This window comes from Macaca thibetana, chromosome 3, assembly GCF_024542745.1.
Source record: "Macaca thibetana thibetana isolate TM-01 chromosome 3, ASM2454274v1, whole genome shotgun sequence".
Taxonomy (NCBI): Eukaryota; Metazoa; Chordata; class Mammalia; order Primates; family Cercopithecidae; genus Macaca; species Macaca thibetana.
The window spans coordinates 37126593-37148087 of record NC_065580.1 but is presented as its reverse complement, the minus strand read 5'-3'; the positions used below and the strand labels follow the sequence as shown (position 1 = coordinate 37148087).

The window sequence follows — 21495 nt, the reverse complement described above, 5'->3', positions numbered from 1 at the left end:
ATATTTAACTTCTGTTCAAATATATTTTTCAATGACAATGGATAAAAATGAGCAAAAATGTATGTGAGCCTAACATAAACTATTTATTGTTATAAGAAAAACAGATGTTTCACTTCCCATTTAATTTCATAGTTTATTCAGTGACTATATAATATTCTGTAGTCACCCAGGCTGGAAGTAGTTATAACACTTCCATGTTATAACACAGTGAAGCACTTCCATCAAATTTAAAAGTCAAACAGATTCTGCAGAGTAAACATCTCCTTTTCCCCATTTCCATCTACCTATATTTATATTAGGGACCCTTTGGAAATAATTCATGGAGTAAGGAAACTTATGGAAAACTATGGACATTTTATAATCACAAGTGACCAACCCTGATACTAGAAAATTCTCAGACAAAACAAAATGGATTGCCAGATTTTGCAAACAAAAATACAGAGCGCCTAGTTAAATTTGGGTTGCAGATAAACATTAATTTTTTAAAATATAAGAATGTCTCAAATATTGCATGAGAGTGCATAAACATTACTTATTGTATATCTGAAATTCAAATTTAACTGGGCATCTTCTCTTTTATCAGGCAATGCTATGCAGAGACATTTTAGTAGTGATGAATTTCTCTCCTATTACAAAGTGAGTCCCTTTATGGTAGAGACGAAATAATTCATTATGTATCAGTGTGTGATACATAATGAACACACACAACAGAATTGTATTAAATGAAAAACTGAATGTAAAGGACAAATTTTAAAGGCCTCAAATTTGTTCTCTCTTAGAAAACTCTTGAGTTTTGAAATTTTTGTCAGATCTTCCACTATGCAACCATTATCTACCTCCAGAAATATTCCTTTTCCTTGTAGGTTCAACTAGTATAATCTCTTCTCATCTCTTTGTTTGAACTGTTCATATTAAATAGTGTATTACATTTATTGAGAGTGATAAGACTCCCAGATTTGGCTTATACATGAATATGGATTTAAAAAATGCTCTAGGATGGTATGTAGGTGAGGATAAAATGGATCTAGTTCACCAAGCTAATGTTTTAGATATAGGTTCTGTTTGTCTCTGTCTCTGCCTCTTTCTGTTCTGTCTCTCTTTTTCTACATACATTCTCTCTGAATACATGTATACATAAATTTATATATATGTATACTCTGAATGAAGGTGTGTGGTCTTGCAAGTTTATAACTTCAACTCACAATGGCTAATGTATATTAATCAAGTACCACCTCTCAGAAATGACTATGACCTCAGTAACACTGTAAACTGTGAGATACAGTACATTTTTTATGTTCCTGCTCTGCTGATGCCTTCTCTTCTCCCACGCCTTGGCTGTTACAGTGACCTATATTCCAAGGACCTCAACCTCCTACTCCATCATCCCTCCCCGGGAACATCAGAACCATATTCACTGGTCCTCCAGTCAGTTTCCCACAGCTGTCATTCAGTCTCACAGAATTGGCCTCTATCCTGAATCCCACACAAACCTCAATAGCAACATGACTACTCCCTCAAGGTGGCTTTTGTGCCTTCCCAGGGAATGACAGTAATATTAACTATGAGAACCAAATGAGCAGAAACCACATATTCCCCTTCCCTTTTTACTAGGGAAACTTATTTCAACAGTGCTGTTGTTTGGTGATCTAATTCAAAAGATTGACAAGTGATGTGATTTTTTGGTCCAGTAAGAGAAAAGTCAGGGTTATGGTGGTTGTTGTTGGATTATTCTTGCAGGATAGTGGGGTATCCTTGATAACTGGAACCTACTGGAACACCATAATTCCCCTGAGCAAACCAAGCTTCCCCTAAATAGTGGAAGTTCTTAGGAGTTTCTTTTCTGGTCCCTCCTGTGTTGTATTTCACATACAAGCTGCTCTGCTGGGAAATCAATGTTTGTCACAGTCTGACCCCACTCAATCTGCTCAAATGTAATTCACACTGTTTTTTTTTTTTTTTTTGACAGCATATGACATCTGCTTCTTTCCTTCCTGTCCTCACTGCCTTTGACATGATTTTTTTCCTGCTAGTCCTTCTTGTTTAACTATACATCTCTAGGAAACCTTTCCTGCTTACTCCTAATATTAAATAAACACTTTCTCTGAACTCTCTGTGCACAGTGAGTTTATACACCTGCACACTTCCTGTAATGCTAGCAAAAAAAAAAAAAAAAAAAAAATGGCCCCCAAATTTTCTTCCTATATGAAAACGCTTATGAGCAGCCATCAATCCCCATCATAATTCTTCTAAAAGTTGTAGCATTTCTATTTCTGTTCATGGGAAGAATAAAATCAAGGATCAGCTTCTTAATGTTGATACGTGTTTCTGAATAAACACTAAATGGTTTCAAAAATCTGTTATTGCATGACTATAATCTATTCCTGAATCAACAGCAAACTGCCATTAGCTCTGCACATTTAGCCAAGTGTTCACAGGCTGGGATATTAGCAAGAACTCGTAGTAACACTTGAAATACATTCAGAACCCAATTTTACGTGCAGTAAGTTTTCTTTAAAAATTTTAAATCTAGAATACTATTTTTGAGACAGGAACAGGACACAAAAGTACACACTGTACAGATACCTACATCAAACTGTTACTAAGAATACGTGGGATAATTCCACAATTTGGCTTTCCGTGCTTTAGATGGGACTCCTAAAAGGCTCTAAAGTGGGTCTTATATAGGAAAAACATGTACTAATAGTTAAAGGATATCACATAAATGAAAATCTCATGAATTTTCAGTGTAGAGACTACCACCAATTACCTTCTCCTTGTTTCCTTTAGGCTTCAAATTAATTCAACGAACATTCAGGGAACACCTATTGATTTTTTTTTTTAAGGCCATTGTGCTAGGATCTGGGGTTATAGTAATAAAGGCAAACTCCCTGCCATCAAGGCGCTCACAGTCTAGTTCTGAACACCACTGAAGAAACGAGCACACGAGAGTGACATTTCCAGCTCTAAGGCAGCAGAAGGTATGTATTATATATATTTTTTGCGTACCCTTCAATCAAGTAATAAAAAATCTTCCCGTGTGTGAGGAGGCACTTGTGTGGTTCGGTTTGGCAGGACCACCGCCCGTGTTGAAAGTTCCCCAAACAGCTGTGCCCAGCAGGGCAGTTTCGTTGGGGTTTAGGGAAAGGATAGGGTCAGACTGGTCACAATCAGGGCTGCAGATTTTTTGGAGTCAACTCTCCCAAAGGCAATGGGGTCTACTACTTTATTAGGAAAATGGAAAGAAAAAAAGGGAGGGAAACAACGTACCCAGGCACCTCCACCACATTCTGACTGGACCCACTTAAGCATCTGCAGAGAACAATAAAATGAAAAACACTTCTAGAGGTGAAACTCAAAGGTCAACCTCTGGCTGTGCGGGACAATGGGGGTTCGGCCTTCCCTTCCCTTCCCTTCCAAAGTGATGAAGGAGTTCCAATGTTCTACGAACACTGGAAACCCCAGCGGATCCCTCTAACTCCAGGGCAGCGAAACCACTGGCAGCGGACAGGGGGAAGATTGTCCGGGTGTGAATTGCTACCCTGGGATCCCTGGCCAGAGCTGCAGCCGCGTCCCCCCGCCCTCCGCGCGACCCCGGGTCCGCGGCACGCTCCCAGCAGCGCGATCCTGCGCCCCCGCCCCCGCCAGGAGCCGCGGCGCGCACAGCCCGGCTGGAGCGCGCACCCGGCACTCAGGCTTCGCTGCGCTCGGAGCGCTCAGACCGCGGCCGCAGCAGCCGGCGAAGGAGGCTAAGTCCCGCACGCCGGCTGACATGCGCCTAGGCTAGCGGCCCCGGGCCCCACCACCGCGCGGCTTCTCCAGATTATTCCTCTCGCCGTCTCTCGCTGTCTCTCGCTGTCTCTCTCTCACACACATACCACATTCAAAACACACACACACACGCAACACACACACGCACGCACGATCTCACTTCGATCTATATACTGGAGGATTTAAAAAAAAAAAAAAAAGAAAACATTTCCTTCGCGCCCCCTCCCTCTCTACTCTGAGAAGCAGAAGAGCCGCACGGCGAGGGGCCGCAGACCGTCTGGAAATGCGAATCCTAAAGCGCTTCCTCGCTTGCATTCAGCTCCTCTGTGTTTGCCGCCTGGGTGAGTGAGAAGAGCTCGGTGGGGTTTCAGCTCTGGGATCGGTGGGATGCAGGTTGGGGTATTTCAGCGTGTCCGCGACTTGCCGCCGCCGCCATCTAGCCAGGGGGAAAAAGGGACCGCCACTGGGCTCCCACGGAGCGGGCGGCCGCGCGGTGCAGGCAGCTGCGTGGGATTTGCGCGCCCCCTCCCCGCCCCTCGCCCTCGCCCCTTCCATCCGCCCGCCGGCATTCGTGCCCCGGACCCCAGGAGACAGAGCTGGGGCTACTCAGATCCTTGCCGCCACCGTTCTTCTCTCCTCTTTTGCAAAGTGTAGAAATAGCCTTTTAGATATACATACGAAGATAAATAAATGACCAGAAATACAACTGTGGTGCGGGGCTGCGTACTGTACTGTCTTTTTTGCTGTTCATTTTTATGCTACAGGTACGATGGGCTTAAATGAAAAGTACACGTGTCTGATGTGAATTGCAGACACACACACACATCTGAAAGGTAGTAACAGGAACAAGCACCAACCTGAGTTTTCAGGGTTTTTTATTACTTTCAATTTAGTCATATTCAAGTCTGGGCAATTACTTAAAAAAAAAAAAAGAAAAAGTTCAATCAAAATCTCTAGGTTTTGCCAGTGCTGACAAAGTCAGAGGAGAGCTGCAGGTTGATACACTTATTCATAGATTTCATTTTTCATCCACACCATCCAGGTTACATTTAAAACCGAAATTGCATTCTCAAATAGTCAGTTTAAGCATTTCCTTTACCTGCGATGCAGACTCAAGTTTTCCAGTGATTTTCGAGAAGTGCAAGATTGGACTTTTGCATTTTATTAAATAAATGCTTTTTTTCCTTCATGATTTTCCATCGCGATGGAATATAATTGGTTTACGCATTAACCTGAAAGTTACAAAGTGTTGTGCTTCGCTTTGCACGTACACATATTTAATTCTTTTCAGAGGCTCCCAATTTTTAAATTTTAGATGGTTCGTAATAGAGTAGATATTAAGTGTACATTTTCATCCAATAGATGGTGCTGCTCTTGGCACAGTAACCTTTACAGACAGAAATCATTTTTAAGTTCTAATAAATGAGAATTACATTGCAAATATGGTGATAATGCCCATAGACCCCCCCACACGGACAGAATTTAAATTTCAAAGGCTTTATGAAAGTGCTCAGTGGTGGTGTGATGCACAGTTGACACATAAAACATGCAGAGGAATCTCTGGTCCCCGATGATTCTAAAACCTTATAGTGAGTTCTGGAGAGGGGAAGACATTTTTAAAAAGTACTGTGGTCATCAAACACACACGTGTTGAATTCACATTTCTGTTATAGATCTATTTTAACAATGAAGCCAGGTCCTCTTAGTACTTAAATTATTTAAGTAAATATCACAGTAGCAAGGAAATAAACCAGAGAGTATTGCTTTGTATGTCTTCAAAACCACATGCCCAGAGCATGTTGTGGATCCTTTTGGAAAAATAAAATAAAATTCACACATTATACTAGTCATCTTTTTAAAATGGTCCAGTAGTTTTTAGTATATTTGTGAAGTTGTGCAGCCATCACCACTATCTAATTCCAGAATGTTTTCATAACCCCAAAAAGAAACCCCATGTTCATTAGCAGCCATTCCCCATTCTCCATGACCCCAGCTCTTAGCAACTACTAATCTACTTTCTGTCTCTTTTTTTTTTTTTTTTTTTTTTTTTTGAGACGGAGTCTCGCTCTGTCGCCCAGGCTGGAGTGTAGTGGCCGGATCTCAGCTCACTGCAAGCTCCGCCTCCCGGGTTCGGGCCATTCTCCTGTCTCAGCCTCCTGAGTAGCTGGGACTACAGGCGCCCGCCACCTCGCCCGGCTAGTTTTTTGTATTTTTTAGTAGAGACGGGGTTTCACCGTGTTAGCCAGGATGGTCTCGATCTCCTGACCTAGTGATCCACCCGTCTCGGCCTCCCAAAGTGCTGGGATTACAGGCTTGAGCCACCGCGCCCGGCCTACTTTCTGTCTCTATAAATTTGCCTATCATGGACATTTTGTATAAATAGAATTATGCAACTTGTGGCCTTTTCTGTCTATCTTTGTTCACTTGGCATAATGTTTTCAGTTTCATCGATGTTATAGCATGTATCAGTACTTCATTCCTTTTTGTGGCTAATATTCCATTATGTCAATATACTAAATAAACCCCATTTGCAAAGGTTTTTCTCTGTAAAGCATTATTTGTAGCCTGTTTTTGGTTGTATAGTTTTCAGTTTCTTGGATATTTTCTTTACGTCTTTGGTGATGTAAAATTTAAGTGTAAAGAATTTAACTTTTAAAGACTATCACAAGCTTATGTAATGCTACTGAATGTAAGCTTGCATTGGAACTCAAAATGACTTTTGTTGAGACTGGAAGGTGATTACTTTTGTATTCCTCACCATTTTAACAAAGTTGGCCTTTTATGTAGTTGCCAACAGGCTGACCTGGAGACATTGGCAACGTCAAGTAACATAAATATCTTGATCTTGGAGCAGCATGTTTTGAAAAAGTGAGGCAGATTATCTTCAAATGAAAAAGTTAGGCTCCATTTCAATAATTTTTCACTCAGCATCTACTTCAGTGTTTGTGGATGCGTTTACCCCTCATCTTCAGTGTTCTTGGAGCCAATGAGGTATTACACATGTAATAAATGCTCAGTAAGGGTCTGTCAACTGACTGAGGCTTGCTGTACAGGAGGACAGCTCAATACAATTTGAACATTAGGCTGCCATTCTTAACATTTATCCAGGAACAAGTTATAGAGTTCACTAAGATATTGATTATTAGCAATTAAGAAGGTCTTAGTGATCAGATCATATCATTTTGTATCTAAAATGTCCTGATGTTTTGAACTGGGCCTAATAGACCAACTGCTTCTTTCAAATAACTTTCTAGACAAAAAACTTATCAGAATATATGAATCAAAACAAATTTTTGTTGACCCACTGAACAGGTATATCTTATCGGAAAAACCACAGTGGCTTTCCTGTAAGGAGGCTTAACTATGAGTCATAGAGGAGAGGTAGATATTTTAAGAGCTTTTAAGAAATAATTTCTTCCAATTAATGAGAGAATTCAGGATCTTTGAATTCAGTGAATTATAGTGCTGCAAGGTACACTAAGTTCAAATGTTTAAATATTACTATTAAATATGTAATGAATCAGATTCTGAACTTTTTAGTCATGTCTTACTGCTTTAAGAGCCATATTAACAACAAATTATACCCAACTCCGCCACCGCAAGAATTAACTTCTTAATTTATGCTGGTTTTAGAGTCCGTGAAATTCGGTATGTTGTGACTCTCAGTTTGGTGTATTTATCCTCTGAAAACAAATTGTAAACACATATAAAAAATATTCATGCCTTTTGCCCAAATAATAACTAGTCTCTATTCAGAAAATTAATTCCTTTTGATTGCAGAGTTGGAATTTTCTTCATTTCATTTCTCTCCTTTTTACATATACTGTGGTTGCTTCCAGTCGGGGGTGTTTGCCAGGAGAAATCATTTCATTGATGAATTCATTTCTACTCTCATGTCTGCACTAGAGAATTAAGATCTTGCTTAAAATTTTATGTTGTGGGAATTTTGCTTCTGGCAAAAATTCAGGTTTTTCTGGAAGCATGAGCTGCGTTTTCTCATTACCTTTAACTCCGAAAAGATTTGAGTACTGTCTAATATGAGAGACTTTGCTTGACCACCCATTTGCTGACCGTTAGACTGTTGCATGGAAATGGAACCCCCTCAGTCAGGACCAGAAGATCTCAAAGGAAGGCATAATTAAGAAAACGAGCCTGTGTTTCATTTTCAGTTACCATCTCCTCAAGTGTCTACTAGGTGCAGTTTCAGCACTGTGCATTTTATGTACATTTTCTCATTTCATTCTCCTCAATACCCTTTGATATTGGTGTTTTCATCTTACACCTTTTACAAATGAGGGAACCCAGCACAGAGAACTCAGGTAACTTGCCTAACATCACACATCCTGATTCAGCCTGTGTATTCCTTCCCACTCCAGAGCCTGAGGCGTTTCCTCTTTTCATTCCCAGGATCAGTTTGCTGTTTGGCATTCACTAGCTTGCTTACATGTGATGTGATGGTACATTTTACAGTGCCATTTGCTTTCCTGAGGATCCCTTTCGTGATTTTGCCCATGTACTCTTGTAGTACTTTTTTGTCCTTTTTTGAAAATTACGGCATAATTTACATTTTTACCATCTTGAAAGTTTTCACACATGCATATGGTCATGTAGCATTCACTGTGCTCCAGATACAGAATCATTCCAGCCATGCTACTTTAACTACTCATTCTCTAGATGTTCACTAATTGCCTGACATCTGCAAGGCACCATGCTAGGCACTAATAATTCAGCCATGCATCAACATACAGAGAGACTTAAAAACTCATGATGCTCACAGCTCAGCTAATCTGATTCAATCCCACAATGAAAACTTTCTTTAAATCTTGTTTTAAATATACTTTTTCTATTCACAACTAGTTGAAAATAAGTCTTTTCCAAATATCTCTTAATGTGTTGAATATGGTAACTCTCAGATATTTTAAAATGCTTCCTGCTCCATTGAGAATTCCAATGGTAAAAGTCAGAGCCAGTTTAAACAAGAGAGAGATATATGTGTGTATACATACATATATATAAATGTATATATATGCATATACATAAAAGTGTATATATATGTTTATGTGTTTGTGTGTGTGTGTGTGTATATATATATTTAACTGTGTTTCAACTTTTACTGTCTTATTGAGATTCATTCCTAGAAGGAACTTCAGGTTACAAAAGGAAACCAATTTTTCTCTGTGTTTGCAATTTGTCAGAGACATGTATAGCATAATGTATAGAAATTAAAAGAAAGAAAAAGTATCATATAGCACAATCTTAAAACACTTACGTTTTAGAAATGTCCTGTTTAATACCATAGCCACTAGGCAGATGTAGCTATGTAATTTAAAATTTATTAGAATAAAACAATTCAGTTCCCTAATCACACTATCCACATTTCAAGTGCTCAGTAGTCTGTGTGGCTCGTGGCCACCACATGGGACACTGCAGACATGGAACATCTCCATCTGGACAGTGTTGTTTTGGAGCAACAACAAAAAAACGCTGGTAAAATAATGATTGATAGAACTCATGAGGAGTCATCAACTCAACTAGAAAAATTTCTAAAGTCATTAAAATTGTTTGAAGTGTTCATGCATGTGAGTTATTTATGGTTTGTATTGTGTTAGCCTGCAAACATCCAGAAACATGATGGGGCCTTTGGTAGAGCAGCAATAGGTGAAAAGAGTTCAGTGGCCATTTTGTGGCCTTTATGGACTGAGGTTGAACAGAAGAGATTAACTGCTGGTTCGGGAGTGAGTGCTCTGCTCCCATAGCACATTTTCTAAAATTTGTTCTGGTATCCACTGTATTGTTTTTCAATTTATCTGTCTCCTCAACTCGACTACGTTATTTGGGGGTAAAGAATCCATTCTTACATTCGTCGTTCATTCATTGTTAAATTCATTCATTGAAGAATTCAATGAAAACTTCAACAACATTGCATTCTTGAACTTAGCACTTACAGTAGGTGCCAATAAATCTTTAATGTATAAGGTTATAGAAAGATTGTACCATGAAGCTTCTTAGAAAAAAAAATAGTTGTTTGTTGTTGAGACTGGCCAATTTTCACTGGTCTTTCCCTCTTTTGATTATGATCTCAGTCTGGGAGTAAGGCCAGTATTCACCTTGACCTGTCCATCTTTAATGTCACTTTTGGTATGCAAACTTCACTTTCATTGATTCTCCCAGAAATACACATAAGCATATAAGCATCCTCTATGAGGCTGGAGCTGTCATGAATGTGATTAGTGCCTGTAGAAGCATCACATAGATCCAAACACTATCTGTACATGGAAAATAAAGCTCCTGTGATTGATACTGAATGTGTACTTACAGAAGCAGTCTTGAGTGAGCTTTTAATTCTAGATGAGTTGGCACCAATGAGTTTTGGATACATCCCAGGCGACCAGAACATCAAGTCAGCTAGTGTGCCACTTTATATGTGTCTAAGTGCATACTCCTGTGCTGCTCTGGTGTTGGGGAGGAGAGGGCAATGGGGGATGCTCGGTGGTCAGTAATGAGAAGTAAAGTATCTTGAGCCCATCAACACTGTATTTTCAGTCAGCCAAAAGCTATCATATTGGTTTAAGTCTCCTCTAGTCAAGAAGACCATAAGAGATAGTGGCACAAAACAGTTTTGAAAACCAGGCAAATGATGGGCAGTGCAGTTTCATCATGGGGCTGTATGTGCTTTTGGAGTTTGTCAATAGTTTTATCATTAATCCTAGAGGTGATGTGCTGCACAAGTTTAACTCTGCACATAGCAAATACTTGAACTGAGTTGAATTCAAATGGAATGGGGCATGGGATCAGTTAAAAATCTTCATAGGAGTCAAAAGCAGAAAAAAAGGAGATGATCTTTTGTTAGGATATTTGCTTTATTTTCTTCTAACCTCCCTTCCTCCCTTCCTTTTTTTCTTTCCTTCCTTCCTTCTATTTTTCCTCCCTTCCTCTTTCCTCTTGTCTTCCCTCCCTTCCTGCTTTTATCCTTCATTCATTTATCCCTCCTTTTCTTTTTCTTTTTTTGTTGCTATTTCCTCTTCAGCTTCACTTTCTTTTGGCATGAGTTTAAGATAATTAAATAAACTTAAGTTTGCTCAGCACTTGATGAAAAGTTTGATAGGGAAGAGATTAATGCTATTTGAAACCATTAGTTAAAAATATTTTTACCTTGTTAATATCATTTGGGGGTCTTTGCAGTTAACATCATTTTTAAAGTATGAGTTGACAGATGTTTCTGCCTAAATATTCCAGTGTGGTAAAATGGGCTGGTTGTCTTTTTTTCCCCCCTTCTGATATTTGCCCACAGATATTAAAGTAAACTCAGTTATTCTGGGTACTGGTTAATGTGAACTTTTTGGTCTTATTCAATAAGTACAAGTCAATTTATGTGTACACTAACGGGGGATAGTTTTTTTTACAAGTTTCCTTGGAAATATAGTACTTGGGTATTTGGAAATAATTTATTCATTAGTAAGAAAGAAGGATTTTCTGTTAGAATATTCATAATTATGATGAGAATATAGATATCTTCCTGCTGTTGGAGAAACATTGTACCCTCTTTTTCTGCCTTCCTCTTTAGCACTTACTGGATAAATTTTCTACTTTTTCACTGTCACTGTCTGAACTGCTTATTTCTTGAATCCTAAAGCTCTAATGTATTTACCTAAGGATGGGTCTCACTATGAGCTCTTTTCTCTGAACTGATTAACTCAGTACCTTGAGTAGGAATAAAATAAAATATTGATTTTTAAAATTACTCCTTTAAGCAGAGATCATGGTAATAACCAGAGTCTTGATTACATGCTTAAAACATGCTGGCCAGATATAAGGAAGTTTCTAGATTTTCTAATGGTTTTTATTCATTTTGTTATCAGATTAAAAATTATTTCTATTATTAAATTTTTACCCACTTGCATTCTGACACATTTTCTTGAATAGGATATGTCAAGGTGGTGTTGTCTCAGCTGCCACACAGAGTTGTGTAAAATCATGATCTGCCCAAAGGAGCATAAGGATATCCTTGAGGAGCATGCGGGATATTATTGTCATGCGTGTTTTAGTGCACAAAAACGCTGACAACCATTTATCTAGGTTGATAATTCTCAATCCTGGCTGCGTTTTTTGAACTTACTTACTGTTATGGACTGAATGTTTGTGTCCCCTCCAAAATTCATGTTGAAGCCCTAACCTACCAATGTGATCATATTTGGGGATAGGACCTTTGCAGGGTAATTAGGTCATGAGGGTGAAGCTGTCATGGATGGGTTTAGTGCCTGCATAAGAAGAGAAAGAGACCAGAGTCCTCTCTCTATCCACCATGTAAAGACACAGCAAGAAGGCAGCCATCTGCAATCCAGAAAGAGAGCCCTCGCCACAAGTCAAATCTGCTGGCCTTTTAGTCTTAAACTTCCCAGCCTCCAGATCTGTGAGAAATAAATGTCTGTTATGTTAACCACCCAGTAAATGGTATTTTGTTATAGCAGCCCAAGCTGACTACGCACCTGGGAGACTTTTAAATCATACTGATGCCTAGGCATCAAATCAAGTACTTCAAAATGTATGGGTGCTGAGCCCAGACATGGACATTTTCTTAAAACTCTCCAGGTGATTATAGAGCACAGCCTGGGACTAAAACCACAAATCTAGGCCAACTTCATGACACTACTAATTTTAGTTCATTTTTCTTAAGGTGGAGATACTGGCAGGTTTTATGCTGTCCTAAAACAAAGCTAGTGCCACAAGACAAAGGTCCTGGAAATTTTCCCGTCTCTCTCTCTTCTTAAGGCAGTTTCAATTTCAGAGTAACCCTAGAAGGAGGAGTATGCTCTGTGGTGGTTGACCTCATGGTCTTTGAAAGCCAGGGAAACTTCAAGAGGCCAGGCAGTCTTGGAGTGGGTCCAAAGATTCAAGTCTATCAGCAGGTAGGAGGATAAATGAACCAACTTCTGAGATGGGGACTCCAAGTGACCTTTATCCAGACACAGGCACATAATATTCATTTCATCAATGATACATATTCTCGTTCTCCATCATTTATTTTCTTTCTCCATACATAATTTGTTAGAACTTGGCTTTTTGTTTACTGTTATGAAATAGATATTAACATTTAGCTATTGCTTTTTCATTTTAGCAATTTGTGTTTTTTGTGAAATTATTAATCAGGTCTAGGGTATTTCTTTTTATTCTATTTAAAAAGCACCAACAACTCCATTTAAAAATTAACGATGAACTTTTCTAGGTGTTTTAAATAACCGCTTTAATATACTTATTAATGACACAAGTACAATTAATTTAATAAATCATTATTGAGCATCTTCCTTGGGATAAGTATTCCTCCAGAGAGACTATTCTTCTCATGGCCAGCTGAACTTTTACAAGATAGAAAGATGTATACATAAGTAAGTCTCATACATGATGGAGTTTCTGGCATATGAGAGTGTGAGTTGTGTGGAGATATATTTAGTCTTAAATTCACCTCTTGGAAAGTTTCTAGTAGGAGACTGGGTTGGATATAGACCATTCAGGATAAATGCATAGAGCTTCAGGGGTCACCGTGGGAGCAGAGGGCATCAGAGGCATTAAGGTTGGCATGCAGAGAAACATGGACTGAAAGTGAGAATGTAGTAATTGGAGGGAGGGAACAGTAGGGAGAGGAGTGTAACAGTAAAAGGTCTCAAATGGTAGGTAGGATTTACAATGGCCAATTGAAGAGTTCTGAGTTTGAAATCTATTCATTATACAATGGGAAATTAAAGGGTTTTGAGCAGTGAAATGAATGGAATAGATCTCTTTATTTTTGGGAGATAACTCAGGTATCAGAGCATAGGGTGGATTGAAGCTGAGGGAGACAGGAAATCAGGAAGCTTGGTTAAAAGCCTCTTACGGCCAGGCGGGGTGGCTCATGCCTGTAATCCCAGCACTTTGGGAGGCCGAGGCGGTGGGTCACGAGGTCTTGAGATCGAGATCATCCTGGCTAACACGGTGAAACCCCGTCTCTACTAAAAATACAAAAAATTAGCCGGGCGTGGTGGCGGGTGCCTGTAGTCCCAGCTACTTGGGAGGCTGAGGCAGGAGAATGGCGTGAACCCGGGAGGCGGAGCTTGCAGTGACCCAAGACTGCACCACTGCACTCCAGCCTGGGTGACAGAGCGAGACTCTGTCACAAAAAAAAAAAAAAAAGCCTCTTACACGGCGGCAGTCACAGTGGAAATTTATGGGTCATTTGCGGTATGATAATAACATTCTCTTTATAGAATTCTTTAATGTTTAACAAGCACTTTCAGATACATTATCTCACTTGATATGAATGTAATTGGTATAATTGGTAGGACATTGTGCCACTCTCTGGAGTGAGTCACTGGTGATCCTTAAGGGAGTGTCTTCTCTGGGAAGGTGAAGATGTAGCATGGAACACATAGAATCAGAGAAATATCCAGGAAGGAAACAAGAAGGCAGCAAATACATATAATTCTACAAAAGTTGATGACTTGGAGGGAAGAAAGAAGAGAGGGAAATAGAGGATGGTTGCCTGAAATCTGCTTGTCTATTGAATGGTGAAACTCTAAATTTGTTAAGACAAGACAGGAATTGACTCTAGACATTTTCTCTGAACGGATTAACTCAGTGCCTTGAGTAGCAATAAGAGGAAATAGTGCTGCTTAAAATGATTATTTTTTTTTAGAGATTAAAGTCACAACTTAACTAAAACAAGGAAACATTTTTTAAAGGATGGATTTGAGCATATTTATAATTTTAGGTTAATCTTATCAAGTGCCAATATCAAAACTACCTACTTCATTCACCTTTCAAACCCTTGTATTTGTCCTTTTTACAGTGAACACATGTACTATTGTGACATTTCAGCCAGCACTCTGCCAGTACACAGGCTTTCTTAACCACAAGTTCAGATTACTTGAAGGCTGTCATATTTATGTCCATAAACTAGCATCTTTGTAAATTGCTTACAGCTTGTATTTTATATAAAAATAGTATAATGGAAAATAACGCATTGAATAGACTTCTCAGAATTTGTTTAAAAATTGACTTTAGCAATTTTTTGTTGTTGTTTTTGAGACGGAGTTTCACTCTTGTTGCCCAGGCTGGAGTGCAATGGCGCAATCTCGGCTCACTGCAACCTCCGCCTCCTGGGTTCAAGTGATTCTCCTGCCTCAGCCTCCCAAGTATTTGGGATTACAGGTATGCACCACCATGCCCAGCTAATTTTGTATTTTTAATAGAGATGGAGTTTCTCCATATTGATCAGGATGGCCTCTAACTCCCAACCTCAGGTGATCTGCCCTCCTTGGCCTCCCAAAGTGCTGGATTACAGGCATGAGCCACTGCGCCTGGCCAGTTTTTTCTTCAATTCATGAAAAATACAATAGAATTGTTTACTCTACGTCTCTTGAGATACATTAAGATACATGAATTGGTAAATTAATCAGTCATTAAGTTTAGGAAAGAGAGAAGGCGGCAGTTTTCAAGACTGAAATATAAGCATATTTTTTCCTTATGTAATGAAAAAACATAGACATGTGTGTACAAGTTGAATGCCAAACTTTTGTCTATTTTAAAAGTATGACTGAATCGATTTTCAATAGAAATGTTTGCTTGCTGTAAAGTTTCCTTTGGTGGCTTTCAGGTGGGGAAATGACATGTAATGGTTTATATATATAAATACATTTATATAAGTATGTTATATGGAAATATAGATGTATATGTGCATATATGCATCTATATGCACACCTAAATAAGGACATAAAAATGCATATACATAAATGTATGTATGTACACAAATGCATGTGTATATTTCATGTATATGCATTTTTTTCCTGCTGCTAAAAACTGCTTTATTTTGAATGTTAAAAGATTATATTCTTTGGAAACATTATTATGTTTAATTGTAGCATATATCCGGGATATTTTGAGCCTGACATTTTCCTGCCTCCAACATAAAGAAAGGACAGAAAGAATGCTGCTTCTTCCTGTGACCTAAATACACTGTCGGCCCTCTCCAAAGGATTTGGGTCCAGTTAGAGCAGTGAAACTCAGTTCAGCACATGTTTGTTGCATGTTTTCTGTGTGCTCCACACTGTCCTTGGTCTTTCTAAATGAATTGTTTTTGTCTTTGCAGAGTTATTCTGGTTACAGATATGAATCGTACCCTGGTGGGAGCATACTAGAAAAGAGAATAATAATGTAAACGCTAGACTATTTGGATGAGATTTTAAGTCAGTGAAAGTCAGAAAAAGGAAAGACAAAATAAAGACATGAATTCATTTTTTAAAAAGTCTCTGAGCATATGAGCAGCACTTCTTCCTTTTGAACATGGATGGACCATTTGCAGTTGCATTCAGTATTACGAGCCTCCTTTGTGCCCCTCCCCTTCATTTTTGCTGCATTCAAGAAACGTAAAAATAACTCTGTATTACTCATTTTAGATTATTTACTTAAGGAGAAGCTTGAATATGAATGTTTGTTGGTTTTTGTCTCTACTCTAAAATGCATTTAGGGTTCCTCAGCATTCCACTTTATCGCGTTCGAAATAATGGGGTAAGTAGGAAAAGATATAAGCAAAATGTGAATGTTAAAACACTCGTCTTGTATGTTCTGTTCAACACCTACCACTAGAAAAATGTCACATAATTTCCACGGTTAAGTCTATCCCAACTTGAGCCTTAATTTTTGATGGTGGCAGCTGCTATTTTGCAACAAAGGTAGACTCTTGGTGCCAAAATTGCCAAGAATGATTTAGGATACATATGATTCTTGGTCACTCTGGAGAATTTTGAACGAAAATGCAATGCTGTCTGAAAAATGGATCCCTGTGAAAGAAGCACAAAGAGTGAAATCACATTTAATTAGCCAAGAGTGGCTAGTGTATGTTGCCATTAAATCCATTAAATTACAGCACATCTGGGCACCATCCATCCCACAAGAAAGTAACCAATGATGCTTCTGTCTTATCTGTGAGTCCAACTTATTTTCTCCTAACTTCTCATTACTTTTAACTATTCAGTATTCTTGGCATAAGAAATCAAGAAAACACAAGATGCTTCCATGTTTCTCAATAAATTATTCAAAATGTTATACCAACCCCTCCCCACCCCCCAAATGGCAAAATGCCCATAAGAAAGTATTTCACTTCCCTATTTGGAAGGAGCTTCTCAAGACATCCTCTTTTACTTCACATTTTAAAATTAGAATTCTATAGCATCTGTCAATTTGGAGGGGGAAAAACACTTACAATTTTTACAAATATGACAAGAGACTAAGTTGTATTAGACTTGATGGCATTCAGGCAAGCAAAGATCAACTATTCAGCCCAATAGTCTCTCTACTAATGATAATGGCATATAAACCCTTTTATGGTAACACAGGTTGGGTCTTCTACTGGCAGAGAAAGTGTATCTTTATGCAGTGAGTTCTCACTCTTAAATACATGGGGAGTGCTGGGTTTTAAAATGTGAGGCTTTGAGATTGTAGTACGCAGTTTGCTGGAGATGCGTTTGGGTGATTGAGCTACTGGGGAAAACGCACTGAAAATAGGTCATCAAGAAAAGATTGATATAGACTTTTTTGTGTGGAAGTAATTATGCTTGATTATTGCAGTCTGTTACAATCCAATATGCCAGACTATGCAGTTTCAGTGAGAAAATACTAATATGTGCACATATAATCCTACTTAGGATTTGTAGACTGAAGTTTAAGTTCCTACTGATTAATCCTCACTGGGTCTTTATCTGGTATTCGGTAATAAAGAATGAAAAGTTTTTTGCAAATTGTATATGTTCTTGTTCATTCACTTAAAAGTCCCAAACACGTATGTTAGTTCATCAAAAACACAGCTGAAACATTCCACTCTATTAAATGTAACACTCGCGCGCATGCGTGCACACACACACAGAGCCATAAAAATAGTGACAAACCCATCTACTATCAAAGTAGGAAATCTTCACCAGCCTACTTTCTTGCCTAGATGTATACTTTTCAATAAACACTTTATAGTTATTACTTACTTGACATAAATTATTGCTTAAGTCCAATGTTAAGAGACTTTTTGCAAGTTTATAGCAATGACTATTGAAATGATTTAAGGAACTGGATTCTTAGGACTTTCCTTTTACATAATGTGTTTCTGTAATTCTCAGAAAGCAATTCTACAATTGACTTTAATAACAACACAATACAGGTGTGCCAGGGTCCCCATCCATGGAAAACTTTGAGAAAATAATGAACAAAATTTTGTGTTTTTTCTACTCATCAGGGGAAAGGACCTATAGGTTCTTTTGAGTTTTGATGTCATGTGATACTCTTACCAGGGCATGCAAAGTGCTTCAAAACCTGAACTCAGGCTACCTGTCCAGCTTTAGTTGAATCTCCACATGTGTGCTCCTTCCCTTTGGCTCAGTCTTTCCTCTTCTTGTGGTGGATTTTGGCCCCATGCATTCCTGTTGTCTTTTACTTTGTCTGTGGAACTTTCTCTAACACATCATTGTCCCATTCCACAAGAAGGGAAACATCATCTCGTCCATGATGGCACAGCACTCACATCGCGTGTCTGTTGTTTCTATGACTGTATCTTCAAGGAGTCTGGTCTCCTCATGGGATATAGCCACTGGGCTCTAAAGACTTATTGCTCATATAGTAGGTGCTCAGTAAATATTTGTGGCATAAGTGAGTGGGTGAAATTACTCCAACTGCAATAACTTGAAAAATAGAAAATACAATAATTTCTGCCCAGTCAAATGTTAAATGCTGCTACCACCTCAACTAATTCTGTACCCCCATTTGGCAGAGTAAGCAACTCAAGGTCACATTTGCAGCATTTGGAATTAGAATTCAGTTCACCCTCAAATTCACTCAATCCGTCTTATTTTTTTTTTTTAAAAAAAGGTAAAGAGAAAGTAGGTCAATCAAATCACATTCTCGTTTTAACAGGTCCAAGAGTCTATATAGATTTTGAACTGAATTGGCACACAATCATGGACAACTTCCTAAGGGCTTTTACTCATGGCATTCAGAGTTTTGAGAAAGAAAATTAAGTGATTGGAATAGAGTACAATAGTGAATGCAGAAGAAGGGAAGAAAGATGACTGTGGCCAGAAACACGAGAGAAAGAGAACTATAAGTTTCTTTATTCTAAGTAGTGGTGGGAGAATCTACTTTTTGGCCTGCACAGCGGATGCACCATTTCTACGGGTAAGTTTCCCCTATGTTTCCTGTCAAGCCGGGGTTTTAAAGAAACAAAAAGATACCGGATCCCTCTCGCTAACACCTCTTCATCCCTCCAACACCCCAGCTAGTGCCAGCCAAGAGCATTTCTCTCAGTTCCTTTTATCCCTTTCTACCAAGAACAAGATCTGAGATATGTGAGATCCTGTTTGATTCAAGCTTGGAGAAAGCACTGTATATTTTACAGCCACTGGTTACCTGTTGCTGTCAATAGCTGTATTGTCAGCATTTTGTCATGGATCGAATGCTTTAAAATTTTTGAGCAGCATAAAAGATTTGTAGAGGAAAAGGTATTTTCCTGAGAAACAAGAGACAGTATTTTTTGATGCTTCAAAGTCTTAAAAAATGTAGGAATATTAGAGTTATGCCTTGCCCTGCTTGGTGGGTTTTGAATGACCTTCTGAGACCATATATTTTGTGTCAAGAATCAGTTTCTCTTCTTTGGGCTGCTGACATTGTTTAGAGTATAGGTGAAGAGTTCCCAATAAGACATGTAAAACAGTAAGGGGCTGTGAAAAAAACGGATTGCTAAAAAAAAAAAAAAAGTCTATCAAGATGGGGCAAATGTTTAGGGGAATACTATCAAAGGTAGTGTTGTGTTCAATAAAAGATGACTGAAATAGTTACGAGACTAATAGACAAATGGAAATGATTTACACAAACTTCTGTAACTGCCCAGTTCTGTGAAAAACAATAGGAAAATCCAATTCAGAAAACACTCATCCCTATCAGAATTAGAGTTAGGATAATGGATCCGCCAAAATATGTAATCGCTTACATTGAAAGAATAGCCATTACTTTTAACTTAGGGTGAATTTGACTACTATTGAATAATAGGCGATTTAAGAAATTATTTTGAAATGTTTGTTTCAGTATGCCAGGACAAATTGTAATCGTTATAATTTAAGAAATACGCAATTAAGAGAAAACAGCACATCTGAGGGAAGTAATTACAGTGCTCAGATGTTAATTAAGAGACACAAAAAAACAGACTACTTATTGAAATAGTGATGTTTGATAGAATATTAGCCACGTTATGAAAAGTTTAAAAGCTATTATTGTATTACATAATAGCTAAAAGTGACAGTATTTGATCTAATGAAGAACTGGCAAATAGCTATAAGCAATGATTAAGGCTCCTGTGGAACTTAATTTGGATAAATCAGGTTTTAAAACACAATTATATAGGGAATAAATTAAATTATTGAAGTTTCAAAATTATGAGCACAGAAAGGAATTAGATAGGTTTAAAATTAATTTTTAAGAATGAATACTTTCATCCTACTTTCAAAAGTCTTTATTTTTTACAAAAAGTTTTTAAAATGAGGCCTGAGTCAAACATTTCAGTATGAGAAGTCTTGCACAAAATGTAGCCATTGTAGTTATGGTCCTTTGGAAGCAGTATTAGTCATAAAACTATGTTTAGTCTATGTATTAGGATAAATTTACATTGGCTTCTGAAGTTTTTGATAAGGAATTATCTTCTGTGCAAAAGCAGAAAGGGCTGTAAAATACAAGAGAATGTAGACAAAGGTACCGTTAATTACTTTAGAAGGACTTCCTGCCATCCTGAAGCAAGGTTTTGTGTGAATGTTTACAGCTGACTGTCACATCTTCAGTTATAAAATTCAATTTTTGTGCGTTATATCCATTCATAATTGAAGCATTGGTGTTTTATTTCCAATTACTAGCTTAGCATATGATAATCAGCAAATGTGGTTAAAATAATGGGTGTTTCTTAACATGCTGTTATTCCTACCATTAGAGAAAAATAAAACAAAAACCAAAAACTCCTCTCTTGACTTCTGCCGCCTTTCTCCCCTTCCATTACCTGCTAAACTTTTGGGAAGAGTTTTCTGTAGTCACTATCTATTTTCTCTCCTGTCCTTTGCTCCTGAACTCACTTTAAACAGGGTTCTGCTTTTTTGGGGTTCTGCCAAAAACAAACAAACAAACAAAAACCCTTATCAGTCTCACCAGTGTCTCTGACGTTGGTATGTCCAATAGTCAATGTTCTTGGTCCTCACTTTATGGACCTACCAAGAGCTTTTGATTGTTATCATTGTGTCATTCCGGAGATGCTTTGTTCACCTGACTTCCAGGATGCCATACTTGTCTTTCCTGCCATCTCACTAGCCACATACATTGTACTCCACTGGCTTCCTCAATCTCTTTTTCTAGTTCCTTCTCATCCCCCCAACTTCTAAACATTATAGTCCTTAGAGTTCTTCCTTGGGCTACTTCTGTTTTATGTCTGCAATATTTGCATGTCTATCTCATCCCTGTATTCTCTACATTGATAACTCCCAAATTTGTCTTTCTAGACCAGAAGTTGTATCTGAACTCCAGGGTCATATATTCAACTATCCATTTAGATATGTAACACACTTCTCAAACTTGACATGTTCAAACTTGATCTCCTGATCTTCATCCCATCCCAACTCCTACTTCCTCTGTCTTCTTTATCCCAATAAATAACAACTGCAATCAGTTGTTTAGGACAAAAAC

General features: G+C 38.3%; 1 protein-coding gene across 4 annotated transcripts in view; it reads left to right on the top strand.

The window, feature by feature from the left end:
• The first annotated feature begins 3989 nt into the window (after positions 1 to 3989).
• PTPRZ1 (protein tyrosine phosphatase receptor type Z1) overlaps positions 3990 to 21495 on the top strand; it is a 191057-nt gene continuing 173551 nt past the window's right edge. For all 4 annotated transcript variants that reach the window (XM_050785075.1, XM_050785074.1, XM_050785073.1 and 1 more), the window contains exon 1: positions 3990 to 4109. In XM_050785075.1, the coding sequence (XP_050641032.1) occupies positions 4052 to 4109 (58 nt within the window). In that variant the 5' untranslated portion in view covers positions 3990 to 4051. The remainder of the gene's footprint in view (positions 4110 to 21495) is intronic.